The sequence below is a fragment of the Ursus maritimus genome, unplaced genomic scaffold, assembly GCF_017311325.1.
Source record: "Ursus maritimus isolate PB19 unplaced genomic scaffold, ASM1731132v1 scaffold_6, whole genome shotgun sequence".
Taxonomy (NCBI): Eukaryota; Metazoa; Chordata; class Mammalia; order Carnivora; family Ursidae; genus Ursus; species Ursus maritimus.
The window spans coordinates 47320177-47347861 of record NW_024426774.1 but is presented as its reverse complement, the minus strand read 5'-3'; the positions used below and the strand labels follow the sequence as shown (position 1 = coordinate 47347861).

Here is a 27685-nt window from a genome sequence, read left to right as displayed (position 1 = left end):
TCTTTGTTCCCTTTCCAGTTGGGGTTAATTTAATTAGCCACTGAACAGCCCATGAGATCCTGAAAACAGGAATTGCCTCCCAAGAGGGGAATGGGTAGCTGATTTCCAAGGAGAGGAGGAGACTTTTTAAATGTAATCTTTTTTGTACACTTTCAATTTTGTGTTTTGGACACGTATTACCTAACCCAAACAATTGATCTGATTTAAGAGTTTATTTATCCCACAGAGAGAGAGAGACAGCGAGAGAGGGAACACAAGCAGGGGCAGTGGGAGAGGGAGAAGCAGGCTTCCCGCTGAGCAGGGAGCCCGACATGAGGCTCGATCCCAGGACCCCGGGATCACGACCTGAGCCAAAGGCAGACGCTTAAGGACTGAGCCACCCAGGAGCCCCGATTGATTTTATTTTAAGGAGGCTATTACACAGTCCAGGAGAAGATGTCAGGAGGAAGGCGCCTGCCCCTCACTCTGCCCCAGCCTCCCCAGGAAGAACCTAAACTTCCTTAATCAGAAAGTATTAAAAAATCAGAAAGTCAGAGGACTCCGGCCCAAGACAGAGATGTGTTCTGTCTCAATTCCTGGTGGACCTTGAGCTATCTGGGAGCAGGAAGTAGGTCTTCTTGGTGTCTATGTTCCTAGTGGTCTAGCGCTCCCCTTAAGAAGCTTTTGTGGAGATGACTGACTCTACTGGTCTAGGTAAAATGCCGAGCTAGGGGAAGGAGAGGTGAGATCTTAAATCCCTTGCTGGTTGTATTGGGGGCTGACTGACTTCATTACCAGCCTCCTACTCCTGACTTGTGTCAGGTGGGCTCCCCTGCTGTGTATGTGTGTTGAGGGGGAAGCATACTGGGTCATCACTCAGTGAGCAGCTGGGGCCAAGGGAAAGGAAGTGGCCATGGGGACAGTAAGCCACAAAAATGCCAGGGGAATGGAGAAGTAAGGGCGGCACAGAAGGGAGGCACCCATTCTTCCTTACCTTGGAGTAGATTTGTAAGCAGGAAGGGCCCAACATAGTTAGTGGCAAAGGTGAGATCAAGGCCCTCTAGGGTAAGTGTCCTGGGGAATCCTGGGAGGAGAGGAGAACACAGACAGCGGGTAATGGAAGGAGACAAGATCTGGGAGCTAGATTGGTGTCCGGTAGAAACGCACAGGGACATGTATGTGCAAGGCTGGGGGCAATAACTTAAGGTAGGCTTGTTAAGGTTGTGTGTGACTTCAGGTTTTTCAGCAGGAGGTGCAGGTTAGGTTTGGTGGATGCCTGCTTTAGGGTCCCTGAACTGGAAAGGGGGCTCCTGAGATATGTCTGGGGGAAACATACCGCAGATGCCAGCATTGTTAACGAGCAGATGTATCTCAGGGTACTCCTGCAGAAGCCACCGGGCAAAGCTCCGGATGGAGGCCATGGAGCTCAAGTCCACCTGGCAAAGCAGGAGAAGGTCGTCCTTTGAGGCTGCTCGGATCTCAGCCAGGGCTTGCTGTCCACGCTCCCAGCTGCGGCAGGCGAGAATCACACGGGCCCCACGGCGGGCCAGCTCCTGGGATACAGCCTTCCCGATGCCTATAGAAGGGCAGCTTCAGAGCAGGCCAGCCTTGGCAGCGACCAGAGGTGCTGGTCCTCAACCCCCACCCTCCCCACCGGGGCTGCTGGGGACTGAGGCACCCGGTGAGGCAGCGGGATGAGAAGAGCACTCACCGCTGGTGGCTCCAGTCACCACCGCTGTCTTCCCAGTCAGGTCTGCAGCGCACCGCTCGAGGTCCCAAAGATAAGACTCATGCCAGAGCCGCACACTTCGTCTAAACAGGAGGACCAGCATGAGCAGGACAAAGCCAGGGCCCCGGAGCGGGGCACTGAGGAGAGACCACCGCGACATGGCAAAGACTGGCCGGTCTGCCGCCGAGGAGCTGGGCTGCGGCGGGCAGGCACGGCGGGGAGGAGCCCCACAGAGCTGCGCGCGGATTAGCAGTCAGGCTGGTGCGGGGCCGAGCACACAAGATTTAAAGAGGCGACTCTCAGATTTGTTCACGCACCTGTTTGGACTGGGGAGTGAATTCCACCTTAAATCGCAAGCCGGACATTTGATTGCCTCACCGCTATCTCTGGCCCAGAGTCAGCGCTCCTTTGAGCCTTGTGCAGGCTGATGGTTGTCTCCAAGTGAAACCTGGACTTGCACCCTAAACTGAATTGGTGAATTCCAGGGATTGGAGAAGCAAGATATCAAATTCCTCCTGTCTTTAATCGTGTGCTTAAGCAGGGCCGTCAGCTTCCTCCCCTAGTGCAAGGAGACTCTGAGTGATTCCAGCTGAGACAGACCCGTGTTGCGGCCCTTATGGCTACTCCTTTGTGGAGAGGGGGATGGCTCTCCAGAATGCCTCTGCTGGGGAGCAACAGTGACCCTAGTGCAGGGTCTCCCAAGGGTGGAAACAGGGTTATTCCCTGGCACCAGTGTTCTCTATTCTTCTAGAACTGCAGGACAACTGCTCCTGAGTGAACACCCTTGGAAGAAACTCACAGAGACATCAGGCCAACTCTTAAGGCGACTCAGGTGTTTATTCTGGCAAGCAGAAAGGAGGACCGGACTGCCTGAGCTTCAGGGCCCAGAAGAGGGCGGGTGCTTGGGGAGGGGTGACCACACTTTGGGGGTTGGGTGCTTCACCAGTTGTCTCACGGACACCTGAGGCTTTGGGGCATCTGTCTGGATGGGGTGCAGTTCAATGGGGAGAGAGATGCCGCTTTCTTTGTCCTCCTGCTGGGGTACTGCAGCCCTGAGCAGCACCTGGGTGCTTGGGTTCCGCATGCTCACACCAGGAGCCAGCTTCATTGCATCAAGCAGCAACATGGGCTTCCACATCACCTGGGACGTGGCCTCAAGGACTCGGGGTGCTGTTTGTGGCCACCTGTGAGGATCCTGACCCTCCCGGTCCCTGGGATCCAGACCCTGTGGATTTACACGGCTACGGCCGGCCCACATCTCGCTCAGCAACTCAGCCTCCCCCTCCCAGCCACTGGGCCACTTGGCACCAGGCCACAGTTTGGGGCTGGGGCTCCGGGCCAGATCAGGGAAGGCTGGGTGCGTGGCAAGAAAGCCAAGCCCAGGTCTGGGAAAGGGCAATTTTGACCCAAAGCCTGGCGATGGTAGGCCTAAGCTTAAAGTGGGGGACTGGAGGCCAGGGCTCCGGCCCAAGGCATGGAAAGGAGCGCTAGGTGGGAGAGAGAAGAAAACTGTCGGGGAGACGCAGACACCGGGTCCGGGTGCTAGTGGTCTGGCGGGGGGCTGGGGAGCCTCGGACTTCGCAACCCTTCGGCGCCCGCGGTAGGCTTCCAGGGGGCGTGCCTCGGAGTCCGGAACCAGAACCTCGACGAGCGGGCGCACCCAATGGCGTGGCAGGCGCGTGGGGTCCAGACGCACCCCAGCCTTGTGGCCCATCCTGTAGGGAAGTCGGCCCCGCAGGGCATCCGCGAACCTGGGCTGCCGTGGCTCTAATGAGGCGAAGCGGCCCAGCGCGGTGGAGGCGCCCGCGGAAAGGCCGGCCCCCGACACCCCCGAGTTGATGCGGGGCACATCCTCTGTCTTGCGCTTCAGCCCGTCCCCAGCTACATGCGGCTGGGACGTGCAATAATGGAGGTCCTCCAGCAAGGACTGGGAGTCGCGGGGCTGTGCCCTCGGGGCCAAGGTCTGGGTGCTGGCTACTTGGGACAGCTCCAGAGAAGGGTGGGGACTGCCATCCGGAGCCAGCTCCACCGACGGCTGGCGGCTCACGTTCAAGGACCGCACCGTGGCCTGGTGGTCTCTAGCCTGGACGTCCAAGTCCACTAAAGGACCCCCAGACCCTGTCTCCTGAAACAGCTCTGGGGTAGGTGGGGGGCCCGGAGTGAATTGCAGCTCTGGAGAATGCTCCCAAGATTCCATCTGCTCCTGAGAGCCTCTCGCCATCACTCTCCCTTGGTCCTAGGGAAATGCATCGGGGGTTGGGGTGGAGGGTGGGTAGTGAGACGTGGGAAAGAGGACAGAGGAACTAAAGGTAGAGGAGTCCAGGGAGGCCCTGAGGAGAAGGAAGAGGCAGCAGGGCTCAGGGTAGGGGGGTGGGGGTCGGAAGGAGCTGGGGGCTGGGCTTACCTCGCCTTGGAAGATCTCCTCCGGCCCCATGAAGGCGGGCGCATGCAGCACGGGCACTGATCCCTGAGCCCAGGCATCTGTCGTGCATGCAAAGGGTTCCTCGTCCTCGCCCCACGTGGGGTCCTCGGCCACTGCAGATTCTCCCTCATCCCTGGCCAGGAAGCGCCACTCAGTGATCTGTAGCATGGCTTCTCGGGCCTGGCTAATGGTGAATGGAATGCACTATGGAGGTGAGAGAGGGTCTCAGCCCAGGGGGGGGGCCGGAGGGATGGGTGGGTGGGTGAAGAGGGGTCTGGAGAACCTGGATCCAGGCCCACCTGCTGGGTCAAGTAGACTTTGAAGGCAGAGTCTATGACACGCGCCAGCAGATCAGCCAAGATGTCCCCCACAACATCCTCTCCCTCCTCTAGAGCCATGAGCGCCATCCATTCAGCCTCCGTGAGCCGCCCGGGCACGATGTCCACCTGTGGCACCTGCACCGCAAGAGGCCGCGCCTTTTCCGCCTTGGATCGGGTCACCCCGCGGTCCCGGATCTGTCTCTCCTGCCTCTGTGATGAAAAAACAGGGCAATCAGGGCAGGAAACAGAGAAGTGGAATGGAGAAGCAGCTATAAGCTAGGAGGAAGCTTTCTCAAGCTGTCCAGTAGGAAGGAAAAGCCTTTTGAAAGGAACGATTTACGAAAAACCTACTATATTTCAGATGCATTTTAGATGTTTGACCTAGCTAATTTATTTTTTTAAGATTTATTTATTTGTTTGAGAGAGATGGGGGGAGGGTCAGAGGGAGAGAATCTTTCAAGCAGACTCCCCGCTGAGTGGGGAGCCAGACATGGGGCTCCATCTCTGGACCCTGAGATTATGACCTGAACTGAACCCAACAGTGGGAGACTTAACTGACTGAGCCATCCAGGTGCCCCTGATCTAGCTAATTTAATTTTCATAACAGCTCACTAAGCCCATTTTACAAAGAAACTGAAAGGACACAAGTTAGCCATTGCTTGCTTGAGATTACAGAGTACACACTGGCTATGTATCGCTCTAACGCCACAGTCCCAGCTATTGGCACTAGCTCAAAAGGTTCAAATTTCTTGAGAGTTCAGAGAAATTAAGAACAAGTCAATAAATGGTTAGTGTTCTGGGGCTCCTGGGTGGCTCAGTCGTTGAGCGTCTGCCTTCGTCTCAGATCATGATCCCAGCGTTCTGGGATCGAGCCCCGCATCGGGCTCCCTGCTTGGCCGGAGGCCTGCTTCTCCCTCTCCCACTCCCCGTGCTTGTGTTCCCTCTCTTGCTGCCTCTCTCTGTCAAATAAATAAAATCTTTAAAAAAAAAATGGTTAGTGTTCTTTAGAGTCTCCTCTGTTCCCCCAAATCAACTTAGATCCTCATTTTACAATATACATCTAAATAAACTCCAGATGGATTAAAGGATACACACACACAAATGAAACAAAAATAAAATGGAGGAATAAATAGGTTAAATTGTCGTATAATCTCTGAGTTAGAAAAAACTGCCTAAGCATAAAAATCATGTACAAAATAAGAAAGAAATAGCTAGAGAGGTGTATACATATAGGCAAAATTTTCCTATACTTATTTTTAAGACACTCCTAATTACAAGTTGACAGTAGTTACCATTTATTGGCACTTAAGTGTAAGTTAAGTTACAAGCATTGACTCAAGTCCTACATTTTTATTTTCTTTTTTTTTTTTTAAAGATTTTATTTATTTGTTTGACAGAGAGAGAGAGAGAGCGTGAGAGCACAAGCAGGAGGAGCGGTAGGCAAAGGGAGAGGGAGAAGCAGGCTCCCCGCTGAACACAGAGCCTGACGTGGGGACGTGGGGCTCGATCTCAGGACCCTGGGATCAAGACCTGAGCCAAAGGAAGATGCTTAACTGACTGAGCCACCCAGGTGCCCCAGTCCTACATTTTTAGACTACATACTATTTTTATCCTCATTTTACAGAATTTGTCCAGATGACACAGCAAGGAAGTAGTGGAGTCATAATCCATATGCAGGTCTGTCTGACTCTAGAGCCTGACTTTATCCTGCTTTCCAAAATAAAATTTTAAAAAACTGCAACAAATATAAAAAAGGTTAAATATCCCCAAGTATATTAAAAACTCATGTAAAAAATAAAATCATAAGACCCCAAGGATAATAAGCAAAGGACATGACATTTCACAAAAATGGAACTGTAAATGACTAAGAAACATTTGAAAAGATGTCCAACCTTCAAAAACATCAGTTCCAGTTTTATGAACACATCCAAAGGCATATCCTGAAATGAAAATAAAAATATATCCTCCAACATATTCCCTGTGTTGTCATTTATAATAGCAGAATATTGAAAACTTATTTCTAACAAAAAGAATACATATGGCTAATTGTGTGTACCCTATACTAAGGAATTTTATGCATCGATTAAAGATAATTTTATTTTGCAATAGGATAGGTAATGATAAATGAGAGAAACAGGATACAAAATTACATACCAAGTATCATCTCAGATATAAAAACCAGTATACGTTAAAGAAAAAGGAAAACACCAAAACTGTAACAGTGGTATGTTTCTTTCTTGTGCTCTTCTCTATTTTATAAGTTCTCTACAATGAGTCTCTTTTATAATCAAGAAAAATCCACATTAAAAGAAAAAGACTAGTTCCATAAATTCATTTTAGGGACATAGGAAACTTACTAGCAGATTCTTGGGAGCCTTCTCATTTTCCTACAAGTCTCCCTGAACTTGGTTCCTTCCAAAATTTACCTCTAAAGGTAATCTTCCCAAATCTCTACCTCCTCACCCTCGACCTATTGCCTCATACCAGATGTCCCCTCAAATTCATTCTTCCCTATATCTGGTGTTTCCTAAACCTTACACTGGACTCAAAATCCCTTACGACTCATTTCCCTTCTCTGGTAATGAAAACAGCCCTGGTGACAAGCCCAGGGAATAGCCCACAGCCCAGTCCAGGCTTGGGCAGAGCAGGACAGGTAGGGCTGGGAGAGGAGAGCCAGTTCCTTAGACTTACTCTCCCAGCCTCACCTGTGCCACCCTTGATAGTGACTGTACCTAGATGTGGCCTGACCAGAGAGGTCAGAGATATTATTACACAAAGTCTCCTCAAATCTGCTTTATTAAAAAATTTCCTGGCTTTTGGGGCACCTGGGTGGCTCAGTAGGTTAAGCCTCTGCTCTTCATTTCTGCTTAGGTCATAATCTCACAGTGGTAAGATCAAGCCCCCAAGAATGGAGCTCCCAGTCAGCGGGGAGTCTGCTTGAGACTTTCTCTCTCCCTCTGCCCCTCCCCAACCGCCCCTCTCGCGCGGGCTCTCTCTAAAATAAAAAGAAGCCTTAAAAAAATTATTGGTTTTTAAGCAATTTGACTTTCAAGTGCAGCCTCAGAGTTGTTGTTTAATCAATTCCTTCCTCCTAAAAGCCTTGAAAGGGAGTTTCTTTAGCAACACCGCTCCCCAAGGCCTGACCAATTCTGATTTATCCATTTAAATGGGCGCCTCAGTGTAAGAGACTTATTACATGCATCAGCTGCTTCCAAAGTCAGTTCCTGCTCTTGGGCTCTGCACCATACATTTGACTTTTTCCCTCAGGTTCCGAGTGTGACAAAGCGTGTTAGTGTGCGTGGCGCAGGTGCAGATTTTCTGCCCAAGACCGACGTGGCTTCCTTAGTGACCATGAACGCCCGCATGGTGGGCGGGCGGCGGCGGGCATGGGGCCGACCCATGGTTCCCCACACCGATTTTAAAGCGGATTCCGGCTGTGGCCCACCCCCAGCTGAGCTGAAGCTCACCGAGCCTTCGTGAGCCATCGCCGCAGCTGTCGCTCCAACCCCGGGGCTGCCGCGGCTTCCCGGCCTTGCTCCGGCCGCCTCGCCTAACCGTCGCCCTAGCAACGGCGCGGTGCACGCTGCGGCTGACCCAGAGTTGAGCGGCTCGTCCCGCCCACGGTTGCCTTGGCAACCGCGCCGCGCTCTGCACGTTTGGGTTGCTCGGCCCCGCCCAATGGCCGTGCGTACGTGCGTCGTCTCTATGGTGGCGGCGGATTCGCAGGGACGAAGGATTCCCAGAGTCAGGCAAGCGACCCTGGGGCTGCGGGTGTGACCTCTGGCCCGGGCCGGGGGCTTTGGGGAGCCAGCTGAGAGAAGAAGAGTCTGGGGGCTACCCTGTCTCATCCGCCTAAGCTCGGGCGCATGGGGCCACCGGGTCCTGTGCCATCACCATTCCTCCTTTGGGATTCCCCCATCGCCCCTTTGACTCAGCCCTGGGGCTCCCCTTTCCTGCTCCCCAAGACCTCCCCACGCCAGACTCCCCTGTTGCCGTCCTCGGGTTCCCCATAGCATCCTGACCCACTCTCAGTAGTCTCCTTCAGTGCCTCATGACTGCATCCCCCATTCCTCCCGCAGGAACCACCACTGCCGTCTGTTTCCTGCGCGCCTGTGATTCGGGCCTTTTCTCCGCTAGGATGTTCCGCCGGGAGCGCTCTCTTCCCCTTCGAGGTTCGGCTGCAGCCCTATGCAACAACCTCAGTGTGCTGCAGGTGCCCGCCCGAAACCTCACACATTTTGGGGTAGTCCATGGACCCAGCGCCCAGCTTCTCAGCGCTGCTCCTGAGGGTGTGCCCTTGGCCCAGCGCAAGCTCCACGCTAAGGAGGGAGCTGGAGTGAGCCCTCCACTTATCACCCAGGTGAGGCATAGAGTTGAGAGTGGTGATGCTGAACCCAGTTCTGATCTCTGTCCTTTCTCTCCAAGCCTCAAGGAATAGGCCTTCCCTAACCCTCTGATTTTCCACTCTTTTGAGCCCTCCTATCCTCCACTCTGACCACTTCTTCCTACTCTGGGCCACTTCCCTTTAGGTCCATTGGTGTGTCCTCCCCTTCCGAGTGCTGCTGGTACTCACCTCACATCGAGGAATACAGGTAAGAAGAGCTTCCTACCCTCCCCCACTAGAGGCTTCTCAACTCGTCCCCCAGGCCTGTAAACACTTCCCCACTTGCCTCTAAACACTTACAGACTTTTCACGTTTAGCCCATTCTTCCTTATTTCTCATCTTCATTCCTTCCATCTTTTCCAATTCCCAAGTGCCATCTCCAATACCTGCCCCTTTACTAGATGTATGACCTCAGGCAATTTAATTTCTCAGAGCCTTAGTGGCCTGAGATGGGAATAGAAGTAGTGCCTGCCTCCCAGAGTTGTTTTGAGGATTAAACGGGCTAAGGCTAACATGAATGTGTGAAGTACTTGGCATAGCTCAGCAAAGGTGAGCTGGATTGTGCCCCCATCCTTGCTCTTGTCTTCCAGATGTATGAGTCAGATGGCTCTGTCATGGTCTATTGGCACGCACTGGACTCTGGAGATGCGTCTCCAGGTACCTGCAGGACTGAGTGGGGTGGGGGTAGGAAGTGTTTGGTGGGGCTGGAGGAGATGCTATTTCTAATAGTTTTCCCCTTTCATTCTCAGTACAGGCTGTGTTTGCCCGAGGAATTGCTTCCAGTGGCCGCTTCATCTGTGTGGGTGAGGGGGCCAAAGGCCGGGCATTGGGGGGTGCTGGGGTATAAGGGTGTGGGCTTTGGCCAGGAGGATGCTGAAACAACGGTAATCAACGGAGGAGCAGAGCAGTTGGAGCAGTGAGTGGTGGGTTTGTTATGAAGGTTTCTGGGATGGAGGGAGTGCTATGTGTGGTGCCTGGAGACTCGGGAGGATCAGGAAGCCATCAGTGGGGCACTGGTTCTGCAGGAACGTGGTCGGGCCGTGTACTGGTGTTTGACATCCCAGCCAAGGGTCCCAACATTGTACTGAGTGAAGAGCTGGCTGGACACCAGACATCAGTCACAGACATTGCAACCGAGCCTGCCCAGGGACAGGTGAGTGGATTCCCCCTACCAATTCCAGTGAGCCTGGGAGCCTTCCCACTTTGCCAGGCAGTAGACCTGGGTTTAAGTCTTGACGCCACTGCCAAGCCACTGGATCACTTTGGGCAAATTGCTGCCCTTTCCCAGGCTTCAGCAACCTCAAGTCCGGTGGTAAAGCCTGATTGTCCATTTACATGGCATGTAATAGTTCACGAACACTTTTCAACACTGGTGTGAATTGAGGAGTTGGGACAGATGGTGTCTAAGATGCTTTCCGACTCTGACATGTGCAGCTTCCTTTTCTGGACTTGGGCAAGTCCTACCTATTCAGGCCCACCTCCAGTGCCACTCTGTTCGGGAAGCCATCCCCCTATTCCTGCTCTCACTGACCTCCCTTGGCTGAGCCCTGAATTGGTACTACCCTCAAAGAGAACTCGTCTCCTTAACTGGATTACACACCTCTTGAGAACAGGATATGTATGTTCTAATTCATATCCTCCACTGCACCTTACCCAGAGCTGGGCCCAGAGCTATGTTGGTTGCCTGGGGTTGGGGGATGTCAAGAGGCCTGGACTCTGGTCATGACTGTGACTGGCTCACTGCAAGACCTCACACTATGGTGAGGACAGCTTCATCATCCATCCAGTGAGGACAGTTATATACCCTGCTCCCCACACATGGTTTGTCAGGTCAGGGGGAGTGAGACTAAGGAAGCCAAGGAAGGCGCTTTATGCATCCTGAGGGAACCCTGCATCCAGCCGGTGAGGGCTCCACAGTTTGCCCTTTCCCTGGAGAGGCAAAGACGCACATCTGCCTCTCTTCCCCTCCTGCTCTGTATACAGGACCCAGCAGGGCAGGAAGGGAGGGACTGATCCTGCTTTTCTCCTCAGGACTGTGTGGCTGACATGGTGACGGCAGATGACTCAGGCTTGCTGTGTGTCTGGCGGTCAGGTCCCGAATTCAAATTAATGACCCAAATTCCAGGATTTGGGTAGGTGAGGTGGAAGGGGGCTGATGCCTTCCTGAGCCGTCGGAGGAAATTAAAGTGGGTTATTACCCTTGCAGGGTCCCTTGCCCTTCCGTGCAACTGTGGCATGGGACAGTAGCAGCAGGCTACGGGGATGGGCAAGTGCGTCTGTACGAGGCCAGTACAGGAACTCTGCACGTCCAGATCAGCGCCCACGCCCGGGCCATCTGTGCCCTGGACCTGGCTCCCGAGGTGGGCAAGGTCAGTCTCCTCTTCCATCCCTACATACCTGTGTTCCTGGTGCTGGGATGTTGAGAAGAACTCCACAGGCTTGTCTGCTACTCAGTGGAGCCCTCTCCCTGGGCACCTGGGCAAGGCATTCCAGCTTCTACTTGTCCCGTCAGCACGTGCGAATGCCCACTCATCCAACCTCCTTTTTTTTTTTTTTTTTTTTTTTTTTAATAGCTTCTCTCTGCAGCTGAGGACACCTTTGTACACATCTGGAAGCTGAGCAGAAGCCCAGAGAGTGGCCACACCGAGGTGTGTGTTGTGGGAGGAGCGGAAAGGGGGGCCCAAGCATGAGCAGCAGGCCCTGAACAGCCCTCTTCTCCCCCAGGTGGAACACTGTCATGGTGAGTGTGTACCTGACACCCAGGTGTGTGGTGCCCGATTCTGTGACCCCTCAGGCAGCTCCTTTGCTGTGACTGGCTATGACCTTGCTGAGATCCTGAGATTCAGCAGCGTGTGAGAGAAGAGCAGCCCTCCCTTCTCCTTGTGGTATTTATAAAGTACCCCTCCACCCAGCGCTTGTCTGATTACTCAGTACCATAGTTGTACCTCACAACTACCGGTCAACTAAATTCCAGAGATGAGGGGATGGGGCAGGCCCAGACCAAGCAGAGAGGCAACCCGTCCTCAAGCACCAGGTGAGGGCTGCAGTTAAATAACTTTAATGGTTGATGTGAGAGTCACAAGGGAGGTGCACTCCCTCCCAAGGCTCTTCAGTGCCATCCTCAAAGCTGGTTAGTGCAGGGAGGTAGGGCAGGATTGGTTCCAGTTTTCTCCCAGGAAGGGTTAGGGGGTCCCAGCCAGTCCCAGGAATGAGCCCCTCAGCACCTTGGCAAACACAGCTGAAGAGGGGCTTCTGCTCCCCCTCCCTAGCCTCCCCCCAGTCCGGCAGAGGAAGGGGAGGCCAAGCTGGCCAACCTGCTCCTGACAGCGCCACGTCCAGATCCCAACTGCACATAGGTCGTCTTTTCCGCTGGCCAGATCCTGTTGCCAGCACCTTTCTCTCTCATACTGGTGACTGGAGCCAAGTGCGGGGAGGGCCTTTGTTGAAGAGGCCTCTGGACCGTGGGGATCGCTGCTGGGGGAGAGGGGCAACCGAGCGGGGAGCCCCAGGGGAGTGGTCTGGGGGGACAGCGTCCAAGGAGAATGTTCGGGGTCGCCCCCAGGGCATGGGGTGGGTCCGAGCTGGGGCTGGGGCCACTGAGGCAGGTGAGCAGGGGTTAGGCAGGGCAGGCTGTTCTGTAAACATTGCTAGCCAGGGTGGGGGTGTCTCCAGCCTTGCGCCCTCCCGCTGGGCCAGGATGTCTGTCACCGCTGCGATGTCATCCAGCGGCTCAATAGCTGTGACACCAGGAAGGGGTTGAGGGGAGGGGCCAGTCAGAGCTCAGGGCCCAGGCCCACCCAGCCCTGATCATCACCTGTCACTGTAATAGGAAAGCAAAGCCCGGATCTCAGCTGAGATTGTGTTATCCTGCAGGAGAAGCCCCTCACCTGGGCCCCGTGGAGCTACGGGCTCTGATAAGACTATGGGATATGGGGTGCGGGGGGATGGAGATGAGGGGGTGGGCAAAAGTGGGTGAAAAAAATTAAGAAAGAGGAGGAAACTGAAAGCAGTGCCAGGCAAGTGAAGGGTCAGAGGAAGAGACAGGAATCCGCATGCAGAAAGGGAAACAGAGAAGAAGAAATTAGGAAAGAAATCCATGAAATGAATCTGGCTCTTTGGGGGTCTGTTTGGAACTTTGGTGGAGATGGCTCTAAGAAGAGCTGGAGAAGAGAAACAGATACAACAGGACTGAGAGGGCCTTGGGTCCCCAGAGCTCTGCCTCAGCCTATTGCTTTCTCTCTGTTTCCATTATCTGGGCACCCCTGAAGCCCCCAACCCCACTTCCCATCAGGTTCCCAGAGTGTACTTTCACTCACCCATCTCGTGGTACAAGGACCCCTGCTTGGCCAGTACTTGGGGTGTTTTCCGGGGAGCAGGGGTTTCAATCTTCATAATTTCATCACAGCACTGCTTCCACTGGCCTGAAGGGACAGCAATTACTGGGGTGGGCAGAGGAAGACCGAGAGGGCCAGGCCATCCCCTCCCCTGCTACATTCCATTCCACACTTTCTGGAAATAGAGGCCTTTGATAAAAATGAACCCCATCCCTCCCCAAGGTTCAAACCAGCCCCTTCCTCTTACTCATGTCAAAGAAAAGCTGCCACAGAGCCTCCATCCAGCTGTGCAGGGCTCCTCGACTCTCTGTCTGAAGGGTGTGTGTCACTTCGTCCTCCCCATACCGGTTACTGATGGTCAGCGTGAAGGGCCGGCCTACAGTCTGGTCCAGCTCACCTGCCCGCACTCGAGTCTCCTGCAGGGGAAAGAAGGGGTCTGCTTCCACCTTCACCTTGGTCACAGAAGTCAGCAGTGATCTCAGAGGAGAGCCCTGCTTAGAAGGAGTTGCTGGTTGGGTCTCTCATTTGCCTCCTATTGAGCAGAGCGGGAAGGAATGGCAGGAAAGGACTGGTGATGAGACTGCGCCCTCAGTCAGGAAAGAGCAGCAGACAGAGACAGGGCAAGAGAGACTGAGTAAGGCACGGAAGGCATGGGGGGGGGCAGGAATGCCGAGGCCTAATGTCCCTCAGTACTGTCGTAAAAGTCATCAGGAAAGCCAGCAAAAGGGCTTGGAATTCAAGAGGGGTCATTGGACTTGGGTTGGGACAGAAAGCCGGAGAGGGTGAAGAAGATGCAGACTGGAATCTGAGGGAAAAGGCGGAAAGAGGATGAAAATCCTAAACTGGCCGCGAGACCCTCTGGGACTTGGCAGGGGCTGAAACTGGTGAGTAGAAGAGCCTTTTCCAGTGACGCTCATTAGAACATTCTGGGCCCTGAAGCTGGGTATGGTGCTGTTAGGAGCAGGAGGCTAGACTTCCATCTATCTGCACCCCCCTCCTGGGACCTGAAGGAGATGCTCCTGGGCCCTGGCACCTGGTAGCTTCACCACCAAGGGACCCATCACCTTGTTGATGGCAATAGTAAACAACGGCTCTTCCCCAGTGTCTGCGTCTTCGGGTTGCCGGTAACAGAAGAGGCTTGTGCCTTTCAGGACTCCATGCACTCGCGCCCAGTCCTGCAGCTCCCCAGCTTGCTGCATAAATGACTCAAGGTTTCCTGGGGGAATCACACCCCCAACACCCTTCTTCCCACTCCCCCATTGACAGTCTGCTCCTTTCTGCCCACCCTCGTGTCTGATCCTCCTGTCTTCTTGCCGTAACCCTCCTTCCTCCACCCAGACCTTGAGTTTTCAATAGTCCTGTGGTGCCTAAATGATCCACCTCTCCTTTGCCTCCTCCACATTCCCTTCTACACCTCAGGGCCCCTCACCTGCACCCTGAGGGTACCATTTGCAGTAGGCTGAGTCATGCAGAGAGGCTGAGCCACCAGGCGGCAACACACGCTACCATAAAGGGGAAGCCAGGCGGGGTTCTCCTCTGGGGGACAGGAAGTGCAGGGTAAGGGTGGGGAACGAGAAGGAACCATCCAACAGCCCCCCTTCTCACTGTCCAGCATCCCCTCCTCTCCATAACATACCATGGCTGGCGAGGGTGAGGTCGTGTGTGCGGAACCCATCTTGCACTGCCGCCAGGGTGAGCGTGGTGTGAGCCAAGAGGTGGTAACGAGGGCCACTGCAGGACAGACAGAGAAGTGGGCCTCAGCCCAGCGATGGGCATCCTAGACCGCAGGAGCTCTGAGGGCGGAGCAGATCTGCCCCATTGTTCAGGCTGTCCCACAGCAAACTAGCTTGCCTTCCCCACCGGGGTGAGAACACTGACCCAGCTCCTGCTAAGTGCTGCGTCCTGTGCTTTAAACATGTTATCCCACTGTATTCCCACAACAGCCTTGGGAGGTTGGCATTATTTCGTCAATAGATGAGACAGCTTGAGGCTTAGAGAAGTCAAGAAATTTGCCCATAATTTATAGTTGGTAGTGGTGGAGCCAGAATTTGACCTCCTGTCTGTCTCCAAAGGCAGCAAAGTCACTGCCCTAGAGCTTCTCAACCTGCTTCTCAGAGACCCAGTGTTTCCACTGGGTGCTTCCAGGTGCCAGTAGGCAACCCCTCAGGACCTAGGCTACTTTGCTCCAACCAGGGCACTCTGTTCTATCCACATAAGAGGCATGTGCTGCTGCAAAAAACCGAAGACCCGAGAACTTAGCTCTCCCTGCATTCCTACTGGTCCTCTCGGGGGACCTCGGCCCAGCTCCAGGGCATAGGCCAGGGTGCCTCCCAGCTGTGCAGCCGCTGCTTACTCATGTAGGACGCACGCTGTGGCAGCAGTGCAAAACGGGCTTGCATGCTCAACGCGGTTCAGAAGCCACCTGTGGCCAGGATAGACACAGATGAGGGCAGTGGGGGGATGTAGGGCCTTACCCCACAGCCGGGGTGGGGAGCAAAATGGGACTGCTCCCCAAACCCCCAGCACTCTCCAGCGATGCCCGGACACGCCTCCCTGAGGAGCGGCCTAGGGAGCTGCTGAGTTTGGTGGCAAGCCTCTTGGGGGCTCCAGCCAGGGCCCCCTCCTCTTCCATGCAGGCCCCATACAGCTCCAGTCGCAGCTCAAAGTCTGGCCCTGCCTCGGTGCTATAGGAGTGTGGGAGGAAGAGAGGAGGCTGGTCCTGGGGAAGTGGGGGGGGGGGGCACGAGGGGTGGGAGGGGTTGGAGGATGGATGTGGTGCCAGTACAGGACAGCTCCCCAGGGAAGGCCCCTCCTCCCCTGCAGCTCCATCGGAGGACTGCAGCAAGGGCTGCAGCGGAGGGGAGAAAGGAGGGAGCCACAGGGCCGAGGCACTCACAAGAGCACGTTGTTCTGAAAGGAGATGTCTGTGAGGGTCCTGTCCACCAGGATCATCTCTGTGTCCTGAATGTGTTCCCCTAGCTGCAGCAGCAGGAACACAGCCCAGCGGTGCAGGTCTGGGGACAGAGGCCCAAACTGGTAAAGACAGTGCCCCACAAGAACCTCCGACCTCAGGTTACTCCCCGTAGTTTGTCCCAGCATGTGTAGAACTCACCGCCTTTGTTCTTGAAATATTCTGTGTCCTTCCACATGAGTGGAATCCGGAGGTCTGAGGGGCAGAGGGGCAGGAAGAGACGTTGAGACGAGCAGGAGTTCTTGTGATTGGGCAAGGAGTGCCAGGGGCTGGGGGGGGGAGGGGGCTGTTCTTCTTACCGGAGATGCAGACGCGGCCTCGGCAAGGGGAGCGCTCAGTAGGCGGCCCACTGTCAGAAGGCCTGTGGGCAAATCACAATATTCTGGCCTGGCCTCTAGTCATTACTCCCCCGTCCCCCCGTTCTGGTTCCCAAGGGCTCTAGGACACCTCCAGCCCAGGGCCTAGCCCCCAGGTCCCCAGCCAGGCTGACAGGGCAGGGCTGAGGGACTGTTACAGCTGTCAGTGGAACCCAGGGGTTCTCTGGGCTTGGGTCACTAGAAGCACATTAGCTCACAGGCAGTACCAGCTCCAGGCTCCTCCCCCTCCAAGCACCCTCTCGGACCATCCCCCCAGGCCCCTGCCAGGCACAAGTGAGGCTTGAGGGAACAGGTGCCTGCAGAAAGACTCCTTTTCAAGGGCTCTTCTCCACTAAACCCCAGACTTGGAGGAGTTCGCAGGCTTTCTTTTTAACAACAGAGGAGGCTGTTCGTCACCATCCTATCACTTCTTTGATATAGGAGAACACTGGGTCAGTCAGAAAATCAAGAACCCAAATAAAGAACATCCGTGTTCCATTTGCCACAAACCTCTCTCTTCCCTCCCCCTCAGCTTTGATTTCTCCTCCTCCGTCCCTAGGTCGGCTGAGCCTTCTCAGTACCCCAAGTTCCTCAGCCCCCAATGCAGGGCCCCAGACACCTGGCCTTTCTCCCCTCCCCACCCATCAGCAGGACTTACCAAGCATGTGTCTCTCCTAAGGTGACAGTCAGTTTAGCCATACAAATTCATAATGTCACTAATGTAATTAGCAACTTAGGGCCTTAAGCTAAATGATGTGGCACTGATGGCAATGCGTTTAGTTGTCAGTGATTTGGGGTGTACTTCACCCCACACTGCCTAGACTGTGTGGGGACTTGGGCAGGGCAGAGCCTGTTGATGGCTGCCTCTCAGGAGACAGCACATTCACACTAGGACCTGCCCCCTGTCTGCTCGCCCGTTAGCTTTGGGGGGAAGCCACAGAGCTGGTTATCTGCCTTCCCCTGGGGGCTTCACGGGTGAGCTCTGGAGGGCTCCTGGCCACCTCTCCTTGTGGCAGCCTTCATGGCAGAGCTGGGATGGGCATCATGCCAGTGAGCAGCTGGGACGTTCTCCCCACTAAGCCTTGTGGAGTCAAGCAGGCTTACTTTGCCAGAAGCCAGTTTTCCAAATGATCCGTTTACCAAAAGTGGCCAATTCTCAGAATGATAAATTTGCCAGGTATTTTCTCCAACATTTTAGTTTTACTAGAGCCTCGCCTCAGCCATTTCGCTGCAGCTTTGTCAGATCGGCAGCATCGAATGTCAGCGTAGCTGGTGCTTCGCATCCAAAAGCTGACCCCTTTCAAAATACGTGATCTAATTTATGTGAATGGGCAGGCGTTCCCTTAAACGTGTTTTTATGATTTCCTTTCTCCAGCACTGCTCGTGACGGTGAACCTCAGGTACACAACACTCAGTTTGTGGTAAACCGGCCATCTGGTGAACTGACTTCAAGAAAATTAGCTTTCCAGAAGCCAGCCAGCCCGCCCCATCAGATCACAGGCAGGGCCTAGCAAATGAGCACTTTTACATGATAACCCCTTAGCCTGCCAGCCTTTCCCCAGATACGATGGCTTTCCTGAGTCCAGCCCTAGCTACTCACTCGTGCAACTCTGGGCAGCACAGTGTAGTGATAAAAGACCAAGGGGTCTCCCAGGCTTCTGACAAGGCTTCGTGGGGACGTCATCTTCAGGGTGATCCACGCTCCGAACACACGCGCCCCGCACTACTACGCCCACGAGGCCTTGCCTCCCCCGTGCTCACCGGCGGCCGCTCTTCCCCAGCACCTGCGCCTCCTTCCGCCGCTGCAGCTCGCCCATGTAGCTGAGGATGCGGCTGTTGCACACCAGCAGGCTCTTGGTGGCTTCCAGAGCCTGTTCCCTCTGGGAGCAGGCCGCCAGCAGCTTGCAGGCCCCTTCCCTCATCCGGATCTCATGGTCCAGCTTTCTCTGCAACTCTGTGTCCTAGACACAGTGGGGAAAAGGATGAGAAGGAAATGGCAGCTGGGGACAGGCTGAAGCACCCTCCAGTCCCCAAGCGGGCTGTGTCCCAGGAGAAACAAAGAAACTTATGTTTCAGGCAACTCAACCTCAGCTGCCCAATAATAACCAGAGAAGCTTTGTGAAAATACAGATGTCCTCGTGCATTTGACAGTAGGAGTATAAATGCCTTCAGCTGCTTCTGAGCACAATTTGGAAAAATCTATGAAAACTAGAAATTCACATATCCTCTGATCCAGCTAGTCAATATCTAGGCGTTTATCCTACAAACAGAGTTACACATGGGAGCAAAGCCATATTCATCGCAACATTGTTTTAAAACACCGATTAAAAGTCCTTCACTCAGGCATTGGTTAAGTAAGTTACGGCATTCCCTTGGAATATGGAATATTGCAGACATCAAAGACTGAGGTAGACATATATATGCACATATGAAATAATCTTCAAAATATATGAAGTGAGGGGGCTCCTGGGGGCTCAGTCCATTAAGCATCGGACTCTTGATTCTGGCTCAGGTCATGATCTGAGGGTTCTGAGATTGAGCCCTGTGTCAGGCTCTGTGCTCAGTGAGGAGTCCACTTGGGATTCTCCCTCAGTCCTTCCCCCTGCTTGTGCTTGCACATGCGCTCGCTCCTCTCAAAAAAAAAAAAAAAAAAAAAAAACCCAAGGAGTAAAACAGCGTATATAGTATACTTATATTGCACAAATGGTAGCATGCTGTAATACTGTTCTACTCTCTTTTCTCACTTCATATATATATGTGCATAAAATAGAGGTTGTGGGCCTGGGTGCCAGGAATGGAAAACAGACTTATACTACTTTTTAAAAAAATATATACCCTTCTTTACTACTGTACTATTGGAAACTGTTACCCCCCCTTTTTTGGAGAGAGAGAATCTCAAGCAGGCTCACCCCCAATGGGGACCCTGATATGGGGCTGGATCTCATAACCCTGAGATCATGGCCTGAGCCAGAATCAAGAATCGGATGCTTAACCAACTGAGCCACTCAGGCACCCCTTGTGTTACCTTTTTAAAAAATTAAATCTTCTCAGTTAAATGCACATACACACACATTACCAGGCTCTACTTCAGACTTGCAGAATAAGAATCTCTAAGAATAAAGTGGGTACTTTTTTTTTTAACTCCCCAAGTGATTCTGAGGTATAGCCAGGGTTGAGAACCACCAACTAAAGAAAACAGACAAGATAGTAAAGACCATCCTGGGTTACCCAAAGACTCAAGTGATGGGGGGGGGGGGAATCTAGTTGACAAGGGACCTGTGAAGAAGGAGCATACCCCCTACAGAGTTCACCCATACTTCACAGAACCCTCTACACACTCCAAATCAGGGGCTCTGCCACCTGCTGGCCCTCCGAGGCTGGGAAGCTGAGGACAGAGGCAAGGATTGGGGATGGGAAGGCAGATAGGGCAGGAGATCAGGAGTGAGAGGCTAAATAGGCTGTGCATAAGGGGGGGGGGGCGGGGTAGACACTGAGAGAGGCACCAGGATTCTCAAGAACATTCACTCAGAAGGAGCCCTGGAGGTCTTGACAGAGACCGGAGGGTGAGAGCACCGGTTTGACATAAAACGAACCTGGGTCTGGGTCAGTCCTGCCAGTCTTGAGAAGCTGGGAAGAAACTTATTTAAAATTTACTCAACCTCGCGAAGACTTGGTTTCTCCATCTATAAAATGAAGTTGGAAATAGTCCGCACATGCTAGGGTTGTGAGGACTCAGTAACCAGGAATGTCAAGCACTTAGCACAGTGCCCAGCACACAGTACCCACGAATGGTGAGGATGCTTTTTTTAAATGATGCTACTTTGACGGAAGTAGCATTTACCAACACACCCTGGAGCATCCCTGCGCTGTCTGAGGGTCTGCATTTAAAATCCAGCTGGGGGGCGCCTGGGTGGCACAGCGGTTGAGCGTCTGCCTTCGGCTCAGGGCGTGATCCCGGCATTACGGGATCGAGCCCCACATCAGGCTCCTCCGCTATGAGCCTGCTTCTTCCTCTCCCACTCCCCCTGCTTGTGTTCCCTCTCTCGCTGGCTGTCTCTATCTCTGTCGAATAAATAAATAAAATCTTTAAAAAATAATAAAAATAAATAAAATCCAGCTGGGCGGTGAGAGATGCAGACACTAATGGCTGCCCCATAAGTGCCCTGTCATGGCATCCACATGCTCACAGGAGACAGGCCCCATTTGCTTCTGGCTGAGGTGACAGGGAAGGCTTCAGAGAAGAGGGGGAAGACTGAACTGCATTACAGTGTGAGATCAGTTCGAGAGAAAGCGAGCTGGAGGCACCAGGCTGGAAGAGGGGGGTAAATGGGATCACCTAAAACCTGTCTTCTCCCTCACACCAGCTCTCACACTGTGCACTTGCTTCTGTCCCTGGTGGCTCCAGCCTTCAAGTCTCCAAGACCCAAACACCCTAAATTCCTACTTTCAAAAGCCTTGTCCAGACTCCCTGCACACTCTTCCTTCACAATTTATTTCCTGGGCCACCACCAGTCTAGGCCTGACTTTCATCACCCCTCTCCCACAGTTTCTATTCCTGACCCTTCAGAAGTAGGCCAACTAAGTCCCAATGCCCCCTCCACCAGGAAGCCCTCCCATACTACACAGCTCCCGCCGCCCCACTCCCCCAGCCTCTCAGTCTGTCTGCACCAGAGTCCCACCTCTGCTAAGCTTTCCCGCTTGCCATCCCCCATCCCATTCTGCATCCAGCTTCTGCCACAAACACCAGCGACAGATGAGAGAAGGGGGGAGGGTAGGGACAGAGGAGCGTTCTCAAGCCCTCTCCTGGCTAGTCTCTTTGTCCGGGCCCCAGCACTCACGGATCCTTCCCTAGCCCTGTCCATTGCGCTTGAGGCACCAACGCTGGCGGCGCGCTCGGTCGGGGAGCCGCAAGTGCCCCCGCCCGCCCCTGGCGCTCAGGGCGCTGGTGACATCAGCTCCCAACTGCCGCGAGAGCGGTCAAGGGGCTCCAGGGTGCAGGCGGTCTTTCCCTGTGCCTGGCGGGGCTAGGCTCCAGGGCTCGGGGCAGCGGAACCACGAGACCTAGCCGTGTGCAACATTGCCTCCTGGAGCTCCCATGTCGCCCTGGAAAGGGCTTTGGCCTTGGTGCCGATAGAGCTGCAGGAGGCCGGAGGCCCCTCCTGCTTTGCGGTTGCCCTCCAAGGTGACCCCTTGCCCAGGAGCATGGGGGAGGGAGGAATGTGTATAAGTTGGAAAAACTGGGCTGTAGAAAAGTCTCTGGGCTCAGCCTGGATGAGCCGAACACCCCTGCTACCACCCCCACCCCACTCTGGCCCCAAATCCACTCTCCTACTGTTCCAGGGAGGAGAGGGCCCTAGAAATCCTGGCTCCCACCCTTTGGGCAGAGCATCTCAGGAATCCTGGCACTGTTTCTTGATCCCTGTGCTTTGTCCCCATCTCGCCACCCCAGGGATAGCTTCTGGTCCCCCCACCCACCCACAAACCCCTTTCTCCTGAAGTAGGCAGTGCACCAGACTCTCCTGGGAAAGAGCCTAGAGCTGGATGTCAGCAGGACCTGGGTCAAGGCCCAAGGGGCTGAAGGAGGATGAGTCATGGGCAGAAGCCAGCACACATTAGGCCCTCCGTGGATGTCTTTTCCTGTCCCTCCCTCCCATTCTTTTCTATCCCTGACTTACTGCTCTGCTTCTCATCACCTCTGTTCCCTTCAGAATCTCCACTGGGGCTAAATCCAAATCCTGGCTTGGGAATTTGACTAGCTGTGAGAACTTAGACTCTGGAGACTGTTTGTAAACTGGGGAGTGTCCCACCTCCTTCATAGTATTGTTTGAGAATTAAGTGAGAAAGTCTAATTGCTACCTTGACCCAGCACATATTCAAAAACAACCTTTCTCTCACTCCCACCTTCCCTTTACTTGCAGTTTAAGTTGCTTCCTCCAGAAAGTCTTCTTGGATTTACTTTGCCATGACTATCTCTCTGCCAATCTCTGAATTATCGACGGACCTCTCTCTTGAGTGGGGAGTGGGGGTAGGGGACTGCTAAGTTTCGTGGAAAAAGAACACAGCAGCTTCAGCCTGTACCCTAGCTGAAGGAGAGGTGACCAAAGTGAAATCTAAGCCTCCTTCTCTGGACAGACCTCCCATGAAGAAAAATTACATGGGGAAGGCGGGGGCACAGAAGACCAGAGAGGATGCTGAATTTAAACATTTAAATACCCAGACCAGCTCTGTTCAATAATATCTCCTGCAATGATGAAAATGTTCCATAGCCATCTTGAAATGTGGCTCGAGCAACCAAGGAATTGTCTATTTCATTTCAAGTCACTAAATTACACATTTAAGTAGCCACATGTAACTACCAACACCGATGGTGCAGAGGAAGAGACTGTATCCCATGTGCTAATACCGGACTACAGGTAGTATCAGAGTCCCAACCGGCTTATTGAGCACCTTTCTGCAAGTTAGATAAAGGTGGCCCCTCCTGATATACCCCGAAACCCGGCTGGGACTCCTGCCTCTGGCTGGCGCCCCTGTGAAGGAAACAACCTGCCCAATTTGTGCCAAGGACATGCTGAGCAAGACTGCGGAGTCCACGTCTGGCTAGCTGGTCAAGAGCGCCGGGACTGACTCGCAGTGTCTGCTAAGGTCCAGGGAGTGGGGGCCGGGGCTGAGAGGGGCAACACTGGCAATAAATTGCCATTCCTGATCTGGACTCTTTACAGTCCCACCTCAGACCTTCCTCAGCAGCAAACTCTTGCCTCACCCAGGAGGTCACTTCCATAGCTTCCTTCACCTCCCCCATCTCAGTAAATGGCCACACCACCCAGCTGCTTAACCACACACCTGGGAATCACCCCAGAGCTCTCTCTTTGCCATGAGGCAAATCCATCCATGCCCAGTCCTCACAGCCAATCCATCAACAGGCCCTGGTGATCTACCACCATCATATGAAATCCACCCCCTTCTCTGTCTCCACCATGAGCACTTCCATCCATACCACCAGGTTCACTCCCCTAAGGCCATAACCACTTCCTATCTGGTGGTCTTCTGCGACCTCTCTTGTCAACTCTCCTCTCTCCCACCCCTGCCCCCCCCCACCGCCTGCCTAGCCTATTCACCACAGAAGCCATTATTTTAAAACATTAAATGGGTCGTTCCCCTGCTTAAAACTCTTGGGTAGGCCAACATCACACCTAGAGTAAAAGGCCTTGCCGAAGGCCTTAATCTGGGCTCTGCCCATGATCTCAGCCCCAACTCCTATGTTCCAGCCACACTGGAACTGGGACACGTTCTCATTTAAGAGCCTCTGCCCTTGCTATGCCCTCCAGCTGGAAAGCCCTTCCTCCAGTCTTCACATATCTTCATATCTTTCTGGTCTCGGCTCACGATCTCATCACAGGCCTTCTCTGACCTCCACACTGAACACCGCCTTCCCTACCTGATGTGTGTTACATCCCCATTTCTATCATCACTTCACTATGGGAGATGATCTCTGTGTTCGCGTGTTTATTGTGTTCCCCCAGGCGAATGGGCCTTTCCTGTCTGGTTCACTGAGGTATCCCATGGTCTAGAAATGGGAGGTGTTCAAAGTGTTTAAGAATAAATAAACGAATAAACAGCTCCCTGCCATCTCCAGGGCCACCAGATCCTTACAACCTGTCACAGAGTCCCCTTCCCCTTCTCTAGCAAGGCCACATCCTTCCTGCAAACCTCTCTTACACTGAAGTCTTTTCTTCCCACACCTAAAAGGACTCCTCAGGCCCAAAACACACATCCACACCCACCCACAGAGCTTTCAGAAATCGGCGTAAAGACCCTTTTACCAACGTAATGCGCTGGTTGGCGGAACTGAGCGTAGGTCCACACACAGCACTTAACACAAGTCATACAGGACCACCTGTCCCTCTCCCCACTTTGAGCCCCCCCATCCCAGCCCGGGCAACACTGGACAGGGCACACACTGAGGCTGGGTTGCATGCAGAGGAGGTGCACTCCGGGGGGTGGGGGCGTTACCTCCAGGCTGAGCGCCATCTGCCGAATGTAGAGCATATTCAGGTCCTCCAGGATGTGCAATCTGTCCTGCATCTCTGTGCCCCCAGTTCCCCTTCCCTTGTGGACCCCTCCTGAGGGGGGGTGCTGGGCAGGCACTGCGCTGCTCCACAATTCCTCCTCCCGCTGCTCCCCTGGTCTTGAAAGAGGTGGGCAGAGGGCAGAGGCTGCCCCTGTCCCTCTGCGCTCCTGTTACACCCCTCTGGCTGCTGTGACAAACCTTCCTTGCCTACCACTGTTCCAGTGCCCTGCTGGGAGCCAGGCATGGGGAGGAAAGGAAAGCGAGGTGAGAATGAGCAGGGTCCCAGGAAGAGAGGCCAGCTGCAGAGGGGGCTCTGGGCACAGAGCGTCCAGTCTTGTTTTGGTGGCAGCTGTTCTCCCAGCTGTGGAAGAAAAAGGCCCTTTCATTCCGACTCTGGCCCCTCCCCAGCCCCCGCCCACATCCCTGGCCTGGTGGACAGAGAATCTGTGTGCGGGTAGGGCGTGAGGGGCAGGCACAGCTGGAAGGGGGCAGGGAGGGGACGCCTCATGCAGGTTTTACAGAGTTGTGGGGGTTGGCAGGAGGTCGGAGCTTTCTGAGAGGGGTTCTCACTCTCTAAAGAAGAGGGATGGAGCTGAGGACTTGTGGGGAGAGTGAGCCCAGGGAGCGGGACAAAGGGGTAAATTCGGCCCAACCCCCAGGGCCACCTCTTCCAACTTGGGGCCCTAATCCAGCCTGCCCCACCCTGGGCTCACAATTACCTCGCTTTTCCAGCAGAAGGGAGGTGTGGGAGGGAGAAAGGCAGGGGTGTGCCTGTCTGCTGCTGCCCCCGCTCCCCTCTGCGGGCCCCTTCCCTTCCAGACAGGAAACCAGCCCCGATTCCCAGCCAGCTGCAACTTTGCCACCCCCCCCCTCCAACCCGGGCCCACGGAGTCACACTCCCCTCGGCGGCCGGCGGACCCTGCGACTCCGCCCCGGCTCCTCTGCTCCGGCCCCGCAGGCCCAACTTACCCCGGGGGCGGCCCCAGCCCACAGGCCCCTCCTCCTGGTCCCCGGGCCTCGCCTCTCCCTCCCCCACGCTGGCCCCGCACCGGGTTGCTGGTAAGGGACCCGACTAAGCCCCTCTCCCCCAGGTCCTCTAGCTCCTGAGTCAGAAAAGGCCCGGGACACCAGGACGTGGATGTGAAAGGGCCTTTGTTCTGGGCCGGCTGGGGGGAAAGGGCAGAAGCCAGGCCTGGAATCCCGGCCCGGAGGGAGAGGGGGGCGGGAGGAAGGCCCCCTCACTTAACGCTTTTCTGGCCCAGCAGGGTAGGAGAGCTGACCTCAGGGACAGCCTTTTTGCTGTCGCCACTTGCCCTCTCAGTCCTAGCTCAGGCCCACACCTTTCAGCAACTCCCGAGTCTCTACTGGGAGTAACAGGTAGGGCTCGGACCCGGGCGAGGGTAGAGCGGTGGGCCGGGGGAGGAAACTGTCAGACTAGAAGCGGGACTACAAAGTTTTGGTGTGGTAAAGAACCCAAATCGTTAAAAGGGACCCCCCCACACACACACACACACACTCCCAGCCCTTCAGGGGCACAGAGGAGCAGCTGGGGAGGGCTTCAGCGAAGTGGTCAGACGTGGCCTAGAAGTCCAGTTGAGAATGAAGGCTGTCGCAGACGGCTGAGACCGGTTGTGAGACGGGGCTGCCGGCCGGGGAAGAAGCGGGCGCCCCGGCCGAGTCTGAGCGGTCTGGCGCCCGCCCACCTGCCCACCGCCCTTTGCCGGGGGATGCCCGGGAGGGGCCTGGTCCAGGCATATTTTGGGAATCGAGCCTGCGGACCCTTACGCTGAAGCCAACCCGGAGTTTTTCCAGGCAGAGGCAAGTCATCGCAACTGGGCAGGGAGTGTCCGAACTTTCTGAGGGGTCCGATGAACTTCCTGACGGTCCGCGCCTCACTTTTGAAGTCAACAACAACCGGTTTGTACCCGAACCGCGGCGTCTCCGCCCCTCGGCGTGCGCGCGGGCGGGGGCGGGGGGCCGAGACAGCTAGGGCTGCGGGAGCCGGGGAAGGGGAAGGCAGGGACGTGGGTCTCACCTCGGGCGGATCACTGAAGAGGCTGAGTCGGAAGCGGCCGCGTTTGAACTCCATCTCCAGGGCGGAGCCCCTGGCCACGGTGACCCGACTCCGGTGGTTTCGCGAGAACATGCTGACGGCCCCGCACCTTCACCTGCTCGGTGCGTTCCCTGAGCCGCTTGGCTGTGTCTGGTCTCGTCCGCTTCTGTCCCTCGACGCCCGTCCGCCAGTCCGGCCGGGAATCTCCCCGCAGCCCGGTTCCCAAACTCCGCCCCCGGAGACGACACCTGGGCCGGGCAGGGCGCGGCACCCTCCTTCTCCACCCCCGCCAAAGGCCCGGCCCGGCCAGTCCCAAGACGCCAAGCAGGCCCGGCCCGACAACCCAACAGCCAGGCACCCTACACCTCTCGAGCACTGCGGGGGCGCACCATCGGGTCGCGTCCCAGTCTCAGGCGCCTCACCTGGGCAAGGGGCGGGCCCAGGGAAGCCCCGCCCCACCAGCCACCCCCACCTGGCAAGCCCCACTCCCTGCGCGCGGAAAATCCCTTGGCCACAGAGATAGCCGCGTGGCACACTGCAGTTCTGGCTGGGCCCTGGGACCGCGCCCAACTGCACCCCTAAGCAGCTTCCGAAGTGATCATTTCAACTTCCTGAAGTCCCAAATGTCCCTTCTTCGTCCCCCTCCCGCTTTAAGTTCCCCACTCACTGCTACCGGCCCATCCACCCAATTCGTCGGTCTGTGCTTAAGCACGTCTAGGAATCCCGTTCTGTCACTTACTAACCGTGGAGGCTTGACCCAGTCATTGAACCTTCTGAGCTTCAGTTTTCTCATCGGTTCAATTGGGGGATATAGTGATCTCCATTCTTCAGGTTGCTATGAGGATTACATACGAGCATGGGTATTTTATAAAATGCCCAGCATAGTGCCTCACATAAAACAAGTGCCCCGTAAGTGGAGCTATGAAGATAAAGACGCAGGTGCAACACCTTGTGCCCTTGGATGGGGCACAGGTGACCTCAGCTCCCTGGACCCAGACCTTAAGTGCCTTAAGAGGGTGAGTTGGTAATTGACCTCAATAGTATTTTTCAACTGCTGCTGGATGGCCAA

General features: G+C 54.8%; 4 protein-coding genes and 1 long non-coding RNA gene across 16 annotated transcripts in view; 2 read left to right on the top strand and 3 right to left on the bottom strand.

Annotated features, from left to right (window-relative positions):
• Positions 1 to 855: 855 nt before the first annotated feature.
• LOC103671831 (dehydrogenase/reductase SDR family member 13) lies at positions 856 to 1868 on the bottom strand. Its single transcript, XM_040623702.1, has 4 exons — positions 1691 to 1868; positions 1316 to 1555; positions 974 to 1063; positions 856 to 866 (listed from the first exon to the last, which is right to left on the bottom strand). Exons 1-4 carry the CDS (start codon positions 1866 to 1868, stop codon positions 856 to 858), a joined length of 519 nt encoding a protein of 172 aa, XP_040479636.1.
• A 659-nt stretch (positions 1869 to 2527) lies between these two features.
• Positions 2528 to 8018, bottom strand: CUNH2orf81 (chromosome unknown C2orf81 homolog). Its single transcript, XM_008700018.2, has 4 exons — positions 7918 to 8018; positions 4430 to 4660; positions 4113 to 4334; positions 2528 to 3944 (listed from the first exon to the last, which is right to left on the bottom strand). The coding sequence occupies exons 1-4, from the start codon at positions 7933 to 7935 to the stop codon at positions 2586 to 2588; spliced, it is 1830 nt and encodes a 609-aa protein (XP_008698240.2). The 5' UTR covers positions 7936 to 8018; the 3' UTR covers positions 2528 to 2585.
• A 96-nt stretch (positions 8019 to 8114) lies between these two features.
• WDR54 (WD repeat domain 54) lies at positions 8115 to 11745 on the top strand. Of its 2 annotated transcripts, XM_008700019.2 has the most exons (10): positions 8115 to 8199; positions 8530 to 8810; positions 8980 to 9042; positions 9425 to 9491; positions 9584 to 9637; positions 9860 to 9987; positions 10866 to 10966; positions 11041 to 11203; positions 11408 to 11482; positions 11559 to 11745. In XM_008700019.2, the coding sequence occupies exons 2-10, from the start codon at positions 8589 to 8591 to the stop codon at positions 11688 to 11690; spliced, it is 1005 nt and encodes a 334-aa protein (XP_008698241.2). In that variant the 5' UTR covers positions 8115 to 8199; positions 8530 to 8588; the 3' UTR covers positions 11691 to 11745. The 2 variants fall into 2 exon arrangements, with proteins under 2 accessions (XP_008698241.2, XP_040479234.1); XM_040623300.1 differs by lacking the exon at positions 8980 to 9042.
• Positions 11746 to 11876: 131 nt separating this feature from the next.
• Positions 11877 to 27685, bottom strand: part of RTKN (rhotekin) — a 30008-nt gene continuing 14199 nt past the window's right edge. For 6 of the 9 annotated variants that reach the window (XM_040623285.1, XM_040623284.1, XM_040623282.1 and 3 more), the window contains 11 exons: positions 18257 to 18456; positions 16439 to 16500; positions 16281 to 16334; positions 16065 to 16182; positions 15643 to 15852; positions 14805 to 14899; positions 14598 to 14704; positions 14233 to 14361; positions 13416 to 13584; positions 13151 to 13255; positions 11877 to 12571 (listed from right to left, as the gene is read on the bottom strand). In XM_040623285.1, the coding sequence (XP_040479219.1) occupies positions 12237 to 12571; positions 13151 to 13255; positions 13416 to 13584; positions 14233 to 14361; positions 14598 to 14704; positions 14805 to 14899; positions 15643 to 15852; positions 16065 to 16182; positions 16281 to 16334; positions 16439 to 16500; positions 18257 to 18417 (1545 nt within the window). In that variant the 5' untranslated portion in view covers positions 18418 to 18456 and the 3' untranslated portion in view covers positions 11877 to 12236. Of the gene's footprint in view, positions 12572 to 13150; positions 13256 to 13415; positions 13585 to 14232; positions 14362 to 14597; positions 14705 to 14804; positions 14900 to 15642; positions 15853 to 16064; positions 16183 to 16280; positions 16335 to 16438; positions 16501 to 18256; positions 18457 to 20088; positions 20435 to 24505; positions 24735 to 26598; positions 26847 to 27685 lie in introns of those variants that run through there. The other 3 variants (XM_040623278.1, XM_040623279.1, XM_040623286.1) reach the window with 3 other exon arrangements.
• LOC103671410 overlaps positions 25559 to 27685 on the top strand; it is a 6999-nt gene continuing 4872 nt past the window's right edge. The window contains exons 1-2 of one of the 3 annotated variants that reach the window (XR_005832876.1): positions 25559 to 25622; positions 26376 to 26480. This is a non-coding gene — a long non-coding RNA (uncharacterized LOC103671410). The other 2 variants (XR_005832875.1, XR_570885.2) reach the window with 2 other exon arrangements.